The sequence below is a fragment of the Asterias amurensis genome, chromosome 22 (assembly GCF_032118995.1).
Source record: "Asterias amurensis chromosome 22, ASM3211899v1".
Taxonomy (NCBI): Eukaryota; Metazoa; Echinodermata; class Asteroidea; order Forcipulatida; family Asteriidae; genus Asterias; species Asterias amurensis.
In genome coordinates this window covers 11,340,705-11,357,727 of record NC_092669.1, presented here as the reverse complement: position 1 = coordinate 11,357,727, position 17,023 = coordinate 11,340,705, and the positions used below count along the sequence as shown (strand labels likewise).

Here is a 17,023-nt window from a genome sequence, read left to right as displayed (position 1 = left end):
GAAACGACTCGTTATAAGAGTGGTTGGATTATTAACACAGTTACTTCATTACTTCATATTGAACAATGGCGGCTGCGGAATGGCAGCGAAAATAAAGTCGTAATTGAAACGTAAGTAAAATGTGTCTGATATTTGATGTAAGAAAGATCTAACGTTAAGATTTGTTAGTTTATAATCCCTTTTAATATGCGTTTATTGGTCGTAGTATTTTTAGTAGTTAATCAGTCCGTACGCACCATTTTGGCTGAGGTTTCATGTGTGTAAATCTGAACAAACTCAAACTGTGCCTGTCGGGTGTGATGGGCTACACCATTCCGAAACCTCCACTTGTGTAATATGCATTGCAAGCTAAATGCTGCTGCAGTCAAATCTTTTCTTCTTACATTGGAAATTAATTTTGTATAGTATCATGTGCAATGCTTGACCCTTCTAAAGTCATGGCCCTGTTTTATTTCCCTTCTTAAGTTCTTGAATCTTGTAAATAATAAGTTGTTGTTGCCTGCAGTTGCACTGCCACTAATTTATTAACAATTTAATTATTACTACTAAGACTATGTCATTTATAATATTATTTAGGGTAGAATAGATAGGGGGCCTAATTAACTAAATTAGAGTTTATACTTACTAGGCCCTAGTATTTTATTAGTAAATAGTAAATAAAGTGGTGGCAGGTTACGGATATTTTTCTGAAAAAAGGTTTTACTGAAATAATGATTTTTTTAAACACGATTTTAGACTTTATCTCCTTTTGTCTAAGTAAATAAACACTGACAGTTATTTTTCTGAAGTGTGACTTTGGAGGATTATTTTAAAGGGTAATCAATTCTGAATATGCGGTATGGCAAAACAGCGGTTGGATTATTTTACGGTCACCAGTAAAATGTAATCTTTAAAATTGTTACAAAATTCGTATTTGTGTTTATTTTCAGGACAACACATTCGTTAGGCCTATTAACACAAGAAAATTGATGTTCACAACAAAGTTAACGGAATAGCAAACGGCTACAACAAGTTCTGAGCGGACAATCGAAGGTTTGCTGCAAAGGTACAGCATGGGAAAGAAACGAGAGCGGCCCTTTGAAAGTGGCCCCAAAAGACGCACTAAGCTTCAGATTGGTGCCGCGTCGTCGTCGACAAAGAAAGATGGAGGAGGGGCAGGTAAGTTGCACCCTGCACCCAAGGAGACGGGTCACTTTATACTTTTATTTATATTTGGGGTGTTTTATTGTTTGGTTTGGAGGGCTGAAAACATTAATAAAAAACATTGAACAATTACAAATCATAGGATCTACAAAAAACAAACAATACAATAGTTTAAAGCAGAATACAACAATAAACAAGCGCCCAGCAAAGTACTGAGGTACCCGGCTAGGCGGTCAGACACATGAAGGAAAAAACCTCCAGTGGGGTCGGTACACTAAAACCATTAGAATAGAAGCAAAAGAAAAAGCCAATAGTGACAGAAAGTCACTTTCAAAATGGCTGACCATTTGGTTTCTAGAACCACAAAAAACCCAAACAAACCCTCCTCCAGAAGCAGGCTTTGTAACAGTTAACTTTGTTTAGTTAAGTTAAGAAAATTCTGTTTTTCCCCCAATAAAGCATGTCAGGATCAAAAGGTGGAAATGTCATCGTTTCAATGTACCTCCTAAGATCTGAATCCCAGTTTCACATTTTAATGTCATCACTGACTCTCATAAAATTTCCTTTCTGCTATTGAAACTACATATTACATCAACATAAAGCATCTTATCTTACCCTGGTTGTTGTTTCCTCTAGGAGTGTTTGGAGCAACTTTCCAAGAAGCATCTAGATCTCAAAGTGGTACGTACTCGATTTCATAGCGCTGCTTGAAAAACAAATTTTCTTGTTTATTTTTTACTGTAGCAACAAAATTTGCTAAGGTGCAAGCGTATTTCACAGGTCAGCAGTTTTCACCATGGATTTGCATTGTGATGTTATTGATTTGCAGTAAGCACACCTTTTTTGTGCTTACAAAGAGCAGCAGTATGAAATACATAAATAGAAATCTCGCAGTAACCACAGAATCGGCCATTAAGCAGCTCTATGAAACTGGGCCCAAATCTATTGGGCCTGTGACATCACATGTTTACTAAAGAGCTATAGAGCATGGACTTCCTGCTGGCACGATTTGTACACAGCCTAATGGAAGAAAACATAAAATCTTATATTTTATGGAGATTGCACTGTCTAATTCTTATCAACTTTTGATATGATGAAAGGGGGCACATCTCAACACTTGTCCAGCTTTTACTTTTATAACTCTTGGATTTATGTGGAAGTTATGACACAAAATGTCAACTTTTCCATATGACCAGTGCAGTATCTTGCCTGCCAGAATACCCAAATAATGTACAAGGTCACACTTATTGTAAACAAAGTTCACATGGTCTATACTCAGCACTGTTTGGTTGGTAAGCAGTTTGCAACGGCTTATACTATTTTCTAATTTCCTTTCAGATCACAACCCTCTGAGTGGCCTTCTTGCCCAGTATGGCGACAGCGACGACGAAGATAGTCAAGATAACCCTCAAAGAGACACAGGTACAGCTCCGCCATCTTGGTCATGTTCCCTGTATCCAATAACATTATACGATGCTAATATACAGCATAAAAAAAGGGAACCAGATTATTTTTCTTTCCAGCCTCAGTTTGGTTACATTGATAACAATTGCATCCATCTTTTCATCATGCTGCTGCCACTTTGGTCATGTTTCCTGTATCTAACAAATATTAATGGATGCTAATATTCAGCATAAAAAAGGGAACCAGTCTATTTTTTTCAGTCTCAGTTTGATTACATTGATTTGAATGGAAGAAATCAAGATGGCCACTCAAGTGCCTTTTTGCAAATAAATACAAATGATTTGTTTTAGATTTTTGAAGAGGATTTATAGATTGTAAAATATTTTTCTTTTATAGAAGAAGCCATTAAACCAAAGAATGAGATCGATGCAAAAGTAGCTGACTTTCTGGCGGTAAGTCGAACCAAAATAAGTCTTTCAATCTATCAAACCACTTCTAATGGTCTAATGCTGACCGTCAGTCAGGTGCTCAAAAATATCTGTCTTTATCTGTAAATAGGCTTGAATCCTTGATTCTGATGGTGTAATGTTAAAGACAATGGACACTATTGGTAATTGTCAAAGACCAGTCTTCTCTTCTGGTGTATCTCAACATATGCATAAAATTACAAACTTTTGAAAATTTGAGCTCAATTGGTCGTCGAAGTTGCGAGATAACAATGAAAGAAAAAAACACCCTTGTCACACGAACAGGTGTGTGTGTGTAGATAGTTGATTTTCAGACCTCAAATTCTACATCTGAGGTCTTGAAATCAAATTTGTGGAAAATTACTTCTTTCTCGAAAACTATGGTACTTCAGAGGGAGCCGTTTCTCACAATGGTTTTTTACTATCAACCTCTCCCCATTACTCGTCACCAAGTAAGGTTTCATGCTAATAATTATTTTGAGTAATTGCCAATAGTGTCCACTGCCTTTAAAGGAGTTGGTCTCATGCTTCAAACATAGCCCCCACATACCTTGCTTGTAAAAATACAAAATGTTGAAGCACCTTGAGCTTCACTGAGTGACGGATATGAGCGCTTTGTAAGACGCCACTAATTGCTATAAGTTTTTTGTCTCTACTTCTAGGAGATCGATGCCCTTGATGGTATTGATTCCCCGGTGCCCTCGGGGGAGACTTCCGAAGCCCTGCCCAAACAAACGTCAGATGCCCCGCCTCAGAACAACACGCACCTCGATTCAGCGCTCAGCCAAGCTGTGGAGTCAACTACCAGCGATGTGACATCAACGCCTAGTGAATATGCAGATCCAGAACAAGGCGTGGCAGATTCAACAAATAATGAAGCAGGTAAGCGCCGGTTCTGAAACTAAGAGGCAGCCACGGAGGTTTGGGCCCAATTACATAAAGATATTAAGCACAAAAAACTTGCTAAGCACAGAAAAGTATTGCTTAACAGAAACTTACTTTAAGTTTGCATAGTTATGACTGGTGCCCCACTCAATTACAGAAATTGCTTTGCGAAGACATTTGTCAAGCAGATTTCTTTTTGCTTCAGTTTATAAAATTAAGCCAAGGGCTCGATAACAAAGAACTTCGTAAGTGCAAAGAGTTCCAGAGCCCAACGAATGTTTGCCGTCCATCTGTGATTGGTTTCCTGCCTGGTTTTGGCTTGGCAGACAAAGGCAGACAAAATGTTTTTGGCTCGGCAGACAATCCTGCCTATTTTTGGCTTAGGAGATAATTTGTGAAGCAAAATTGAAAGTTTTCTTTTTTTTTATATGGCAGGGGAATTGGGCGAATGGCAAGAACTCCTAGACGAAGCAACAAACTGTGTCTACTACTGGAACACGGTTACCAGTGAAGTCACTTGGGAGATACCGGCTGCCCTTCAAGCAGCCAATCAGCAGCTAGCAGGACAGTCATATGACCACCCATTAGCCAATGGGACAACAGCACAGGAACCAGAGGTCGTTGAACCTGTTGTGCTAACCGAAAGCGTTGCTAAGCAACAAGAGGAGGAGTTAACAAAGGAGGACACAATAATGGAGAAGTTACCTGAGATTAATGACCGAATCATTGAGAAAGAAGTGAAGAAACTGCCTGTTTATGGACTGGGCGCGGTAGCGTACGACGTTTCGCCGGAGCCCGAAATTGAAGAGGAGGAGTTCGAGCTGCAAAAGCCAGAAGCGAAAAAATACCCGATGTTTGTGAAAGGGGACAGTCTTCCAGGAACTGAAAGCATCGTAGCAGATATCAAAGAGGCGGAGGCTGTTTCAGATGAGAGCAGCTCCACGATTGGTCAGATTAAACCAGTGCTTATGGAGGAGGAGGCAGAACCGACCAATGGGAATGGGGAAAGCAGACCGGAGGACGATGATATGGATATTGACGAGCAGTTGGAAATGGCCCTTGAGAAGCGGAAGGTATGTTTGTTGAATGAGACCATAACTTTGAATAAGAATGAAAATTTGTGGCATGTCGTAGCTGAAACTTCGGTGTTTCTGGTCAGTGGGTTCGAGCCCCAGTTCTGACACATGTTTTCTAAAACAAGACGCTTAACCATGATGGTTCATCCTTCGGATAGGATGTAAAGCCGTTGGTCCAGCGTGTTGTGTAACACATGTGAAATAACCCAGTGCACTTAGCGAAAAGAGAAGGGGTTCGCCGCGGTATTTCTGTTGTGATTGGCAGCATATTGCAACACAGCATCTTGTACATAATTCAAACGAGTCCCACATATCTTGCAGGACAATTCTGAATGTTGAAGTGCCTTGAACGTCACTAAGTGACAGATATATTAAGCGCTATAAGAAGCCACTATTATTATTCTTATTGATAACATAATTGTTTTTCTGTGCAGGCCGAGTTGAAGGAGTTGGAGTTCGATGACGGAGCCTCTAGTCCGTGCTCAGTGGACAAGAAACGCAAAGCGTCGGAAACTCTAGAGTTATACGGTAATTAAGTTTCATACATGTTGATTTGAGTTTGCTAAGTAGGTGTGAAGCGATTTAACTTCTTCCACAGTGGATATTAGGCATGCAACTCTTCCGTGGATCTATTTGTCCGCTTTTCATAAAATCGAAATCCACCGTAAAAAAATCCACGTTAAAAAAATTGAGCTGCATAAAATGGCACAGCAATTTTTCTCTGGTAAGGGGGCACTTCTATGGAAAAAAATTATCTTTGGAACCTTACGGAGGGCACCACAGCAATTGCTGCGTGTTCTTATGGTTATTTCAAGGCCTGTATAATTTACCACGACAGGTTTTTTTTCTTCTGTTTATTAATTTTGGTTTTTACCCATACACCGATGTGTGTTAGCACTGTATACTCAGTACTTTCCCGAGTCCTGTGAAAAAATATCACAGGCATGTTACTCGGGTGGGATTCGAACCCACGACCCTTGCAATTCTAGAGCAGTGTCTTACCAACTAGACTACCGAGGTTGCCCGGCAGCTAGAGGCAGTTCGAATCCTATGTTTTGGCAGCGGGTACCGCAACGATCTATCAGATGTTAAATTTGCATCGGGGATAAAGAATATTAATTTTGGTTTTTACCCATACACCGATGTGTGTTAGCACTGTATACTCAGTACTTTCCCGAGTCCTGTGAAAAAATATCACAGGCATGTTACTCGGGTGGGATTCTTCTGTTTACTCAGCAAGCAGACGCTGTTTTCAGCTTAAACTTTCACATGTGAATTGCATCTTTATCTTTCTTGATAATTTTGTTGAGACCAAGTTTTCAGTCGAAAGAAAAGCCAGCCCAAATGTTCACAAGCTTGTTATTTTATGCCTATGTTGACCCTACCTTTGTTGTGATCGCCAACAGATGAAAAGGGAGAAGTGAATCTTCTCGCCATCAAGAAGAAACGAATCGAGAATCTCAAAAGCAAGTCAACAGTGGAGACAAACGACATCGGAACTCAGTGCGACGCCGAGCTAGATGACCTCGCTGCTAAGCAGAAGATCAAAGAGGAAGCGGAGATGAAGGTACAGATTGCGTCCCCATGGCAACTGGATGTAAAATCTGTGGGTTATTAAAAACAGAGTCCCGTGAATAACAAAACTTTTAAAAGTTTCACTCATTAGTAGTGTTTGACTTAACTTAGGCCTGATACTTCACGGAGGCAATGAAGGCGATTGCCTCCATGCCCCCTGGTCAATGCTTCATGCCCTTGAAATGCTGACAGTAGAAAAATTTCCTCATACAATGCCCTTTACAAAGGAGAAAATGCCTTGGTGCCCTTGCCCTTACAAAAACGAAGCATACAGGCCTGAGAGTGGTCAAGTGCACTGGACTCCAGCTCTGTGCCCAGTTTAAAAATATTGTTTATCTTCTCCTGACGCCGAGCAGAGTATACTGTTCAAAACGTCAATACCAAGGCGGCTCTTTTCAGAGCCAACACTCCCTCAAAATAGATTTCACACATGGTCTACTATTCATATTTATATTCATAGTTACTCTTATCTCCTATGAAATTGATACCTTTTTAATATTTCGTCGATGTTCAACTTTCAGAAAGAGATTGCTGAACTGTCGTTGGATCTTAGCAACAAGTTGGCTTTTCTGGGGATCACAACGGCAGAGTTGACCAAGTTTCAGATAATGCTGGTGGAAAAAGAGGTAAGAATTATGTATGATTTTGCAAGAAGTTCAATTTTGTTTGTATTTTTTGTGGTTGTGCATCTACTGTTTATGTTTTCCTAAACGATTAAGCGAAAAAAGGGACTTCCCATCAATTGTTTGTACTGATTACAATCTAACCTATGACCTAAGCCTGGGCGACTAGTGAAATTTACCAACCGACCAGTCACTCCTCAAATAGTTGCGACTTCAGCACTTAGTTGCGAGCCAATTTTTAATTCCCAAGATGCATTGCAGCAAATTGTTTGCCGCATGCATAAAATAGTAAAATTCAGGCTGAAGGATTGAAGGTTCGTGTCACTTATGTCAGATTGTAAGTTTCGTAAGTAAATTATGCTTTTGTGAATAGATGTGAGCGACACAATTAGTTTACCAAGCAGAAAGTCGCGACTATTTTGTAGTAGTTGGGCGACAGGATTAACCGTTTAGTTAAATAATGATTGTCGTGACTCGACTAAGGAATCAAAAGTCGCAACTTCAACACTAGGGGGATGTGTACAAAGCAAAAACTAAATGAATATTAAATGAATAATTATACAGGATTCAAAATGATATACCACATTTTCTTGAATAAGAAATTGACAGTGCTTCCACTTACTTTTGCGACGACTTAACATAATTTGTTTTCGTCCATTTTGTCGCTAGGTGCGAGTGCGTGATTGGCGGGAGGGTCTCTTGGATTCCAAGCACCTTCTACGTCACCTCAAGTCGTCCGACTGGGAGCTCCAACGTTACGAGATGGAAGCGACACCCTCCGGTTGGTCCTGCACGTGGGACAGGTACGAAGCAACTCTCTTCTACTTTCCTCCAAAAACCAAAAACAAAATCACAAAAAGTAATTGCCAAACAAAACTTTGCACCTACTTCTTGACATGATGTCACGGTCGAGATGGCAACGATTTGGGGTCAGACTAAAATCCGACCCCACTGTCGCACTTAAACAAAACCTGAAAGATATATTTGGTGTGGATATGTGTGTGTGTACTGTGAACAGTGAAGTCTTACCAACAGTGAAAACAACGAGGAGCTACGAATTTGCTGCGACGACCGCTTGGCTTGAACTTTTCACCGGTGGACGAATTTTGACTGGAGTCAAACGACGACGCCCCCACTCTCACTATTACGAACTCTAAAAACTTGTGAACCTTTTAATCTAAGGAATTAGTTACGAAACATGGTCATATTATCACGCAGAAAATTCCCAAAGAAATAATTTTTAAGTATAGGGACATTGAGGCAATGATAAACAGTGTTTTTATTTCAATTTTATGTGGAAATTTTCGGGTTGGGTTGGTTGGAGAAACAAAGAATGTTTATTTTGTTTTATCTCGTAGGTTTTTGCACAAATTTGTAAGCACATTTGGACCTGGGAATGCTTGTTAATAATCAAAAATGACCAAGAGAATAGGCAAACAAAAATCCAATAATTGAAAAAAAAAAACTGAAAAAAGAAAATTAGCCCCCCTCTGTGAGAATGAAGTTCAATGGAGCGTCGTAAGGAGCCAGCCAACGGAACGGAAAGCCTTTGACGCCACGCCTTCGGATGCCAAGTGGATTCGGTACCGGTCAGTGAAATCTCTTTAAACTTCATTTTGAGTAAGATCTTTTCATTTTGTATTCATTGTGGATGTAAATTTGGTGTTGATTTTTTTTCCTTCTTTTTTTCTTTCTTGGTTGGTGTGGCCAGTTTTTGTTAAATCAGACAGAACTGAGCACAAATCAAGAGCGAGAAAAATTTCATTTTAATTCTTGCAAACGAAATAACCTTCTACATTCATTTGGAAAATATCGTCTATGAAAGTTTTATAGCGATTGTATTCAACTGGAATTTTCATCTTTCTCAATAATGTTGCCTATAAATTAGCATTACAGTGGTTTCCGCAACCCCTGAACAAAGATATTGACAAAAAAGGGAAACCACAAACGTTTGGCTGGATAGCTCAGTTGGTAGAGCGCCCGCATGTTAAGCTGAGGACGTTGGTTCAATCCAAAAATGAAGGAATTCAATGTGTCGTTTTGATTTCATCCAATGCCAGAATAGAAGTTTTGCTAAATGGTTTTGTATGGTGTATACATACACTGTGCATGTATTTGGCCTTTCATGTATTACCGGCAACCCTGTGCGCCAGTGTCACAAGCTGCTACTGCTGTCATGCTGGCCATTGTAGGGTTCAACACTTCAAATGCGCAGTATCTGGTATGACACACAAGTGCCATTGACTCCCCAAAATGGGGCAACCAAGATTTTATTGTGGTGATCAACTGCAGAGGAATCGGGTCAATAAAATGTTTTCTGTACAAATACAAAGTGTTACGAACATAAGCATTTTACAGTTGTCGCTCAGGCTTGTATGCTTAGTTTTTGAAAGGGCAAGGGCACCAAGGCATTTTCTCCTCAGTAAAGAGCACACCATGAGGAAATTGTAAATTTTAATTAAGCATTTTAAGGGCACCGAGGCAATGACCAGGGAGCATGGAGGCAATCGCCTTTGGTGCCTCCCTGAACTATCCAATTATGCCTGGTGGCTTTAAACAAAATTTGGTTTAAGAGTTGACGGCCAAAGTGAGTGACTTGGACTCAATTCACAAGAACCCTATACTCTTGAGTCTTGACTTTAATTTTCAAAAGTCTCTCTTCAATTCATTCAAATAATGTTATTAATAAATTCAGTAATTGTTTTTCTCTCTCCCTATTGCGTAAGAGTAAGCAGGTCAGACAAAAAAAAAATTGCAATGTATTTCTTGATCGATGAAAACAAAAAACTTGCACAGTGTTTTTTGATCAATGAAAAAAAAATTGCAAGATGTTTTTTGATTGAAAAAAAAAAATTTGCAAGGTATTTTTCGATCAAAGAAGCATCTCTGTGTTTTTTAGGCGTTAACGCTTTGGATTTCCTTCTCCTGATTCGATACAGAGAGCACAAGCAATATTACTACACGGACAACCAGACAGGAACATCGCAGTGGGACTTTCCGATGGATGCCGTGACGCTAAGTGAGAACAAGGGAGAGGAGACACCGGTATCGACCAACTCTGCCCAGACGGCGTCCCAGTCGTTGTTCAACCAAGCGTCGCTGACACAAGGAACGGAGCATGGGCAGTACGTGCAGTCGGCACCACTGGTCCCTGTGGTGCAGGATACCAGTCAAAGCCAAGGTACGAGATTTGGGGTAATGGTTTTAGATTCGTTGTTGGGAGGGGGGTGGGGGTCTATATAGTTTGGAGTGGGATGTAAAATGCATAAAACAATTAACTTACCGTTAGAGAGAAGGGGTTCGTTCTGGTACTGCCTGTGTTGGATGGCTGTAGATTGCACCACAGCACCTACTAAACCGCTGCATGGTGCCATGTTAATAAACATTCTCATAATTTGAACATTATAAGTTATCACACAAGCGCGAGTGGAATACGGAAAAATATAGCGCTTCTGCGTCCCATATCCAAGGAGGCCGAAGGCAGAGTTGGATATGGGACACAGACGCGCTATATTTTCCGTATTTCCACAGGGCGCGTGTGATAACGTATTTATCTTCAAGCAAACTTGGCGCGTGACATAGAACACACAATACGCATGGTAGTGATATTAGCCGTGCAATATAGGTTTTTATCACCACTCCATTCTGCCAATCTGATTGGAGGATTAGCGCGTACTTGAAGATAAAGCTTCGCATACCTGTAGGATAAAGTAAACATGATGCATATAATCAATGCTTTAGTTAAGACACCCTCGGGGCTTACTAAATGGCTAAATAAGAACCGAGTACCTTTGCATCTTTTGTTATTGCGGAGTTGTTGATCAGTTTTGAGCCAAGAACCAATTCTTACCTTTAATAGCACGGAATCTTGTTTACGGTCACCATTCTTGGCTTGAGTTAGCAGCACTTCTATTAGCTCTGTTAGCAAATAAAGCTTTTAAAGTATTGTGAGGCACACACACAGACAAATGTTTCTTGCAAACCTGTGAAAATACAATGTTGGTAAACAGTGAGCTAGGAGTTTATTGCAAAGCTGATTGTCAATTATTATTAGAAAATAGACTTGTTGCAAACTGCTTACCAACAAAAAGAACCAACATGGTGTAATGCCAGAAAGGTAAATGGCCTGACAAGTTCGACCCGGGCAGAGTCTTTCACGAAGGCTAAATTCTTTGAGAAAGGCTCTGCTAGTGTCGAACTGTCATTAAATAGTTTTTATCAATTATTGGTATTATTTCACAGCCTATAGTACCTATATCGCCTCATCCTCAATCCCCGAACCCCAAGCTATGGAGTACACCACTCCATACATCCCTCCAACTCCAGCACCAGCTCCACCAAAGACCCCTGCCCCGCCCCTACCCGCCCCACCCCTTCCCGACCCAGTGCCCCCTCCATCCCTACCCGCCCCATCCCTTCCCAACCCTCCCCTCCCGTCTTCTTACCATAAACCCCCTCCGCCACCCCCTGGTACCGAGTTGTTCCCACCCTTACCCGACTCCCCGCCCCCGCCCCTTCCCTCCGGCTCGGGACCAGAGTTGCCCCCTCTTCCACCCAGCCCGCCCCCTCCGCCTCCCCCTGAGGAAGATGACGAGGGCGCCTGCGATAGCACCAGGACGATGACTCCTCCGCCCGTACCCATACACCACCCCGAGATGATCAACGAAGGAATGGACATTCCATCCTCTTCCGCCACGCCCTCCAGCTCAACCGTCATCGGTAAACCTCAGCTCCTGTACAGTGGAAGTGCTACCATGGCAGATTCGAACTACTCAGCCCCAGTGTTGTACAGTGCTCTTCCATCAGTTGCTGCCCCTCCCCAGGGCGTCTCGTTATCAGGATTGCCAACAGCAGGTGCACAGCCGGTGACGGGCAAGACAAAAAAGAAGAAAGAAAAGGTATTGAAGATATTTCAATTATTTCATTCTCATCTTTTGGTTCTGGTTGTGAATCCGAGGAGTCGAATGGTCGCAAGACCTTGGCCCAATTTCATAACGCCTGTAAGCACAAAAAAATGCTTAGCATGAAATTTCTTCCTTGATAAAAAGATTACCCATCAAATTTCTATTTGTTGCATATTGCTTGATACTGGCATTCAGCTGTTGTTTGCTCATCCTGAAAATTACATGGAAATTTGGTTGGTTATCCTTTTTTTATCAAGGAAGACATTTCATGCTAAGCAAATTTGTGTGCTTACAGGCTTTATGAAATTGGGCCCCTGTCAGGAATGTTCACAGACACAAACTGTTCTATTCCCTAAAAATATAACTATGACAAATTGGAACACTTTCACAAAAATTACTTTAGCATGTAAAACGGATTTCTGCGACTATCTTAAAACAATTGCTCTGTGATTTTTATATATTACATACATCTTCATTCACAGTGAGTAAGGATTCATGTCATGGCCAAAAACTTGGATCTACGAAAAAAATATCAAAACTCAAAATTCTCAACTTTTTGACTTGACATACTCTTTTATGGAATCCCTTTTTTCTTGTTTTTCCTCCATCCCAAAGACCAAGAAGTCCACAAGTAAAAAGAACAAGCTACCCCTGGTGTTAGTGCAGAAGTGGCAGCAGATCAAGGAGGAGGTTGAGCGAGAAGAGAAGGCCAACGATGAGGAGGAGGATGAAGAAGACGACCCAAATGTCGTCGCACAGAAGAGGATCGCCCAGTGGAAGAAAGAGCAGATGGCTGTGTAAGTAAAGTTGCCAACTCTCCCTGAGTCTCCCGAAAGTTTTATGAAAATAAACTAATCTTTCCATTTGCGGATGAACAAATTTGAAAATTGTTCCCTATTTTGGGCTCCATCTTGCCTTGCATGTCTCGTATAATTTTATCACCGTGACAGTCATCATCATCATCCTTCGTCCTTTTTCATTTCATTTCCTTTTATTTTGCCAGCAAACATGAAAAAAACACATGTATACACGTATTAAAAAATTGCACAAGTAAAAGCAATACAATGGTTGTAAAAAGAATACAAATATGTGAAAACACTGGCACATTACTGAGAAACCTGGCCTGGCCGCGGGCAGATTCCTTCGACGGAATAGTAGAAGCAGCTTTGATGAAATGGTGCAAGGTTGCTTTATCCCTCGTGAGTTGTTGGGTCTTGTTTGGATTGAGATTTGTGCCTTTGGTGATGGTGTCTGGGTAGCTCATTTTCCTCCTGCTGCGGTTTGGATGTCCGCCAGGAGGATTCCAGAGAACAGGTACGATACGGCTTGACCAGCTGTACGCAAACAGTGATCAGCAAACTGTAGACGTTTTTGATAGCGGGCGATTGCCATATACCCCCTTCTTTGTAATATGGTCCCGCCAATGGATGTTTAGAACTCTACACAGAAATTGAGTGTAACAACCATTAATGTCAATCGTTCATCTTTTGGGTTGTTACAGTAGACTAAGATCAATTTGTGATATACTCACCTTTTGTACACCAACTTGCTTCAAATCTGTTGTCCGAGATGCCTTTGGTAAGAGCACTGGGTTCTTTTATGTGTATTACCCAACACACAGAACCTATGGCTTTACGTCCCATCCGAAGGACGAAGCAATTGTGTGTTATTTCTGGATTTGTGCTCGTACTCATTTCTGTTCGCGCTTATTGTTTCTTTACTTTCAGAGGGTTGTCGACGAAGAACGCCAATTTTGAGATGATTCAAGGTGACTGGAGAGAAAGGCTCAAGAGGAAATCAAACGCCAGCTCTTAAAGTAAAAATATTTTTTTGTAACTGTTTTTGTTTATTTGCGTTGTGGTTTACTGCGTACAGTAGATGCCAGGTTAGTAACGACGTCTAATGCTCTGCAGAAAAGCGCATTCAGGTAATTTTTGTACAATTCTTTTTGAAAACCAATGGCGATGTTCTTAAAGCTTCTGCTTAATCCGACAAGTTTTGCTAAGCAGAAGTAGGTCGCCAACCAAAATACCTGGTCATGTATGTCATGTAAGTCTCTATGGTCACATGTATATTGAATTTCACTGGTTCTCAGCTATTTGCTTAACAAAATGATTGGCACAGGTTAGGTTAAAGTCATTTGTAGGTTAAAGGAACACGTTGCCTTGGATCGGTCGAGTTGGTCTTTGAAAAGCGTTTGTAACCGTTTTTTTATAAAATGCATATGGGTAGAAAGATGTTGTAAAAGTAGAATACAATGATCCACACAAACTTGCCTCGAAATTGCGTGGTTTTCCTTTTACCTCGTTGACTAACACGTCGGCCATTTATGGGGGTCAAAATTTTGACTCCCATAAATGGCCGACGGTGTTAGCTCGCACAGTAGAAGGAAAACCACGCAATTTCGAGGCAAACTTGTGTGGATCATTGTATGCTACTTTTAAAACATCTTTCCAACCATATGCATTATATAAAAAACGGTTACAAACGCTTTTGTTTTGACCAACTCGTCCGATCCTAGGCAACGTGTTCCTTTAAATGCATACTTTGGTATGGGTATCTTCTTGCACAATGCGTAAAGCAAAACCAAATGTTTGCACGCCAGTTTCATAACATGCGTGTTTTAGTTAAAAATTACATTTGTTCCTTTGTGGGAACCACTTTCAAGCAATATTGAAATACATGGTGTTTTGGCTGGTAACCTGCAACTTCTGCTAAGCAAATTTGTCTATGCTTAACAAATTTGAGTGCTTTTCAGCTCACTGAAATTCTCTCTGTGTTTATCCCATGTTGGGAAATTTATCAGCAAGAAATTTATACGAGTTGGAAATCAAACATCAAAACACAATATTGTACATAATTATTTGTTTAATTATTGATTGAATAAGGAATGCAAATTTAAACATATGGTAACTCCGGGTTCAACTTCAAGTTAATGCCACACGTTAAATTTTGCATTTCTCCTTGATGCAGTACTCAACTTTACTGTTTAAAACCAGAGCCTAATTTTACAAAGCTGCTTATGCACACCAGATTTAGGTAACCAGCCGAAATACCATGTCACGTGTACAACTTGTGACTGGTGTCCGGCTCATCTTTCTCAGCAGAATTTGTTTGTGCTTAAGCAGCTTTGTAAAATTGGGTTTTTACCAAGTGCGCAATGTTTATGGCAGATTACAAAACATGTTCAACTCGTTAAGCAATAACAGTGTGCTCGTACTAAAACTCAATGCCATGTCATAATATCCTGCAGAATTTTTCCAAAAAGAAAAGTTAAGTCCTGTGCCAGGTAGAAGGGTGTATTTCTTTTGCAGTTACAGAAAGTCGAAGCAATGAAACAGAACTGTGTAACACTTCAAAAATTTGGGTGTTATAATAGACCAATCCAGTAGGCTCCGCCCACAACGCACGTGTGAGCAAGAGCACGTGGGGCTCTCCAATGCCTTTCTGCACAATTCTGTCGCGCGCGCCAAGATACGCGCACGCATGTCGGACCTTATTTGTCGGACCTTCGTTGCGCTGTGATTGGTCAGTACGCAATGCGGCGGAGCTTAATGGATCGGTCTATTGTCTGTCATGTATAGATACCCATGACAGATTAAAAATTAACATCGTGATAAAGTAACACCAATGTAATTATGTTGGCTGAATTTTTTGTTATTTTAACACCACATATGGTGTAAATTTTTATTCTTTTTCACACTCAGTCTTCTTGAAACGCATTTCTACGCAATAATTGCTCTCTTTGGTAACTTTTCGATATGTCCTTCCAAGCACACTGTAAAGTATGCCAGTGATTTTGAAAGATGAACAGGTTTGATTAACAGTCAAGGTTACTTTGTACTCACAAATTGTTCAGAAAGTGAAGATGCATTGTCAGATATTTTGTTTGCCTCTTTTCAGACGAGTTTATAAAATTATGAAGTCATCATAATATAAATAAACATTCCTATTAAGGAATCAAATAAATAAACAAAAACAAATTAAATACTCTTATTTGTATTGCATAGGTTAATTACAAAGCTCAGGCAAATTTTCCTGCTACAGTAGGCACAAAATTTGCTTACTGAAATTGGGCCCTGTAAAAAAACAAGTGAAAACAAAAGACACCGTTTTGATTAAATCGCCTTTGCATCTCAAAAAAAAAACACAACAAAAAACAGACATAAGAAATGTCTGTCTTCTCGGGTTGAAGCAAACAATTAATTTGAACCCAAGTATATTTTGAGATTTCCAATTCAGATTCCCCTGTCCGTTTATTACTTCATTTAGAATGAATAAAATAAAATTAAAGTATCAACCCTGGTAGATTTCAAACAGACACACCTTGACTTGTCAGTAACCAGGGGTGGATTTCACAAGAGTTTGGACTAGTCTTATCTCGAGTTAGGACCAGTTACTCGTCCTAATTTAGGACTATCCATGCAATTTGTATATCTCCTAGGACTAGTCCTAAGTTAGGACTAGTCCTAACTCTTTGTGAAATCGACCCCAGTGCTACCATGCTGGAAAGCCATGTATAAATAAAATAAATGTTTCTCAGAAAAATGTGCAGTTTTGTTGTCCATTTTGTGAGTATCTATCCTTTTGATCTTTAGTTAACGGAAGGTATACATTTGGTAATCACTTTTAAAGGCAGTGGACACTATTGGTAATTAATCAAAATATTTATCAGCATAAAACCTTACTTTGTAACGAGTAATGGGGAGAGGATGATAGTATAAAACATTGTGAGAAACGGCTCCCTCTGAAGTGGAGTAGTTTTCGAGAAAGAAGTAGTTTTCCACGATTTTGATTTCAAAACCTCAAGTTTAGAATTTGAGGTCTCGAAATCAAGCATCTGAACGCACACAACTTCGTGTAACGAGTGTTTTTTTTTCTTTCAATATTATCTCGCAACTTTGACGACCAATCGAGCTCAAATTTTCACAGGTTTGTTATTTTAT

At 40.2% G+C, this 17,023-nt stretch overlaps 1 protein-coding gene across 1 annotated transcript; it reads left to right on the top strand.

Annotated features, from left to right (window-relative positions):
* Positions 1-45: 45 nt before the first annotated feature.
* LOC139953810 (formin-binding protein 4-like) lies at positions 46-14,368 on the top strand. Its single transcript, XM_071953377.1, has 15 exons — positions 46-110; positions 930-1,158; positions 1,780-1,824; positions 2,482-2,565; positions 2,944-2,999; positions 3,677-3,896; positions 4,335-4,972; positions 5,410-5,503; positions 6,382-6,542; positions 7,072-7,176; positions 7,843-7,976; positions 10,113-10,354; positions 11,416-12,071; positions 12,693-12,874; positions 13,805-14,368. Exons 2-15 carry the CDS (start codon positions 1,053-1,055, stop codon positions 13,890-13,892), a joined length of 2,811 nt encoding a protein of 936 aa, XP_071809478.1. The 5' UTR covers positions 46-110; positions 930-1,052; the 3' UTR covers positions 13,893-14,368.
* The last annotated feature ends 2,655 nt before the right edge of the window (positions 14,369-17,023 follow it).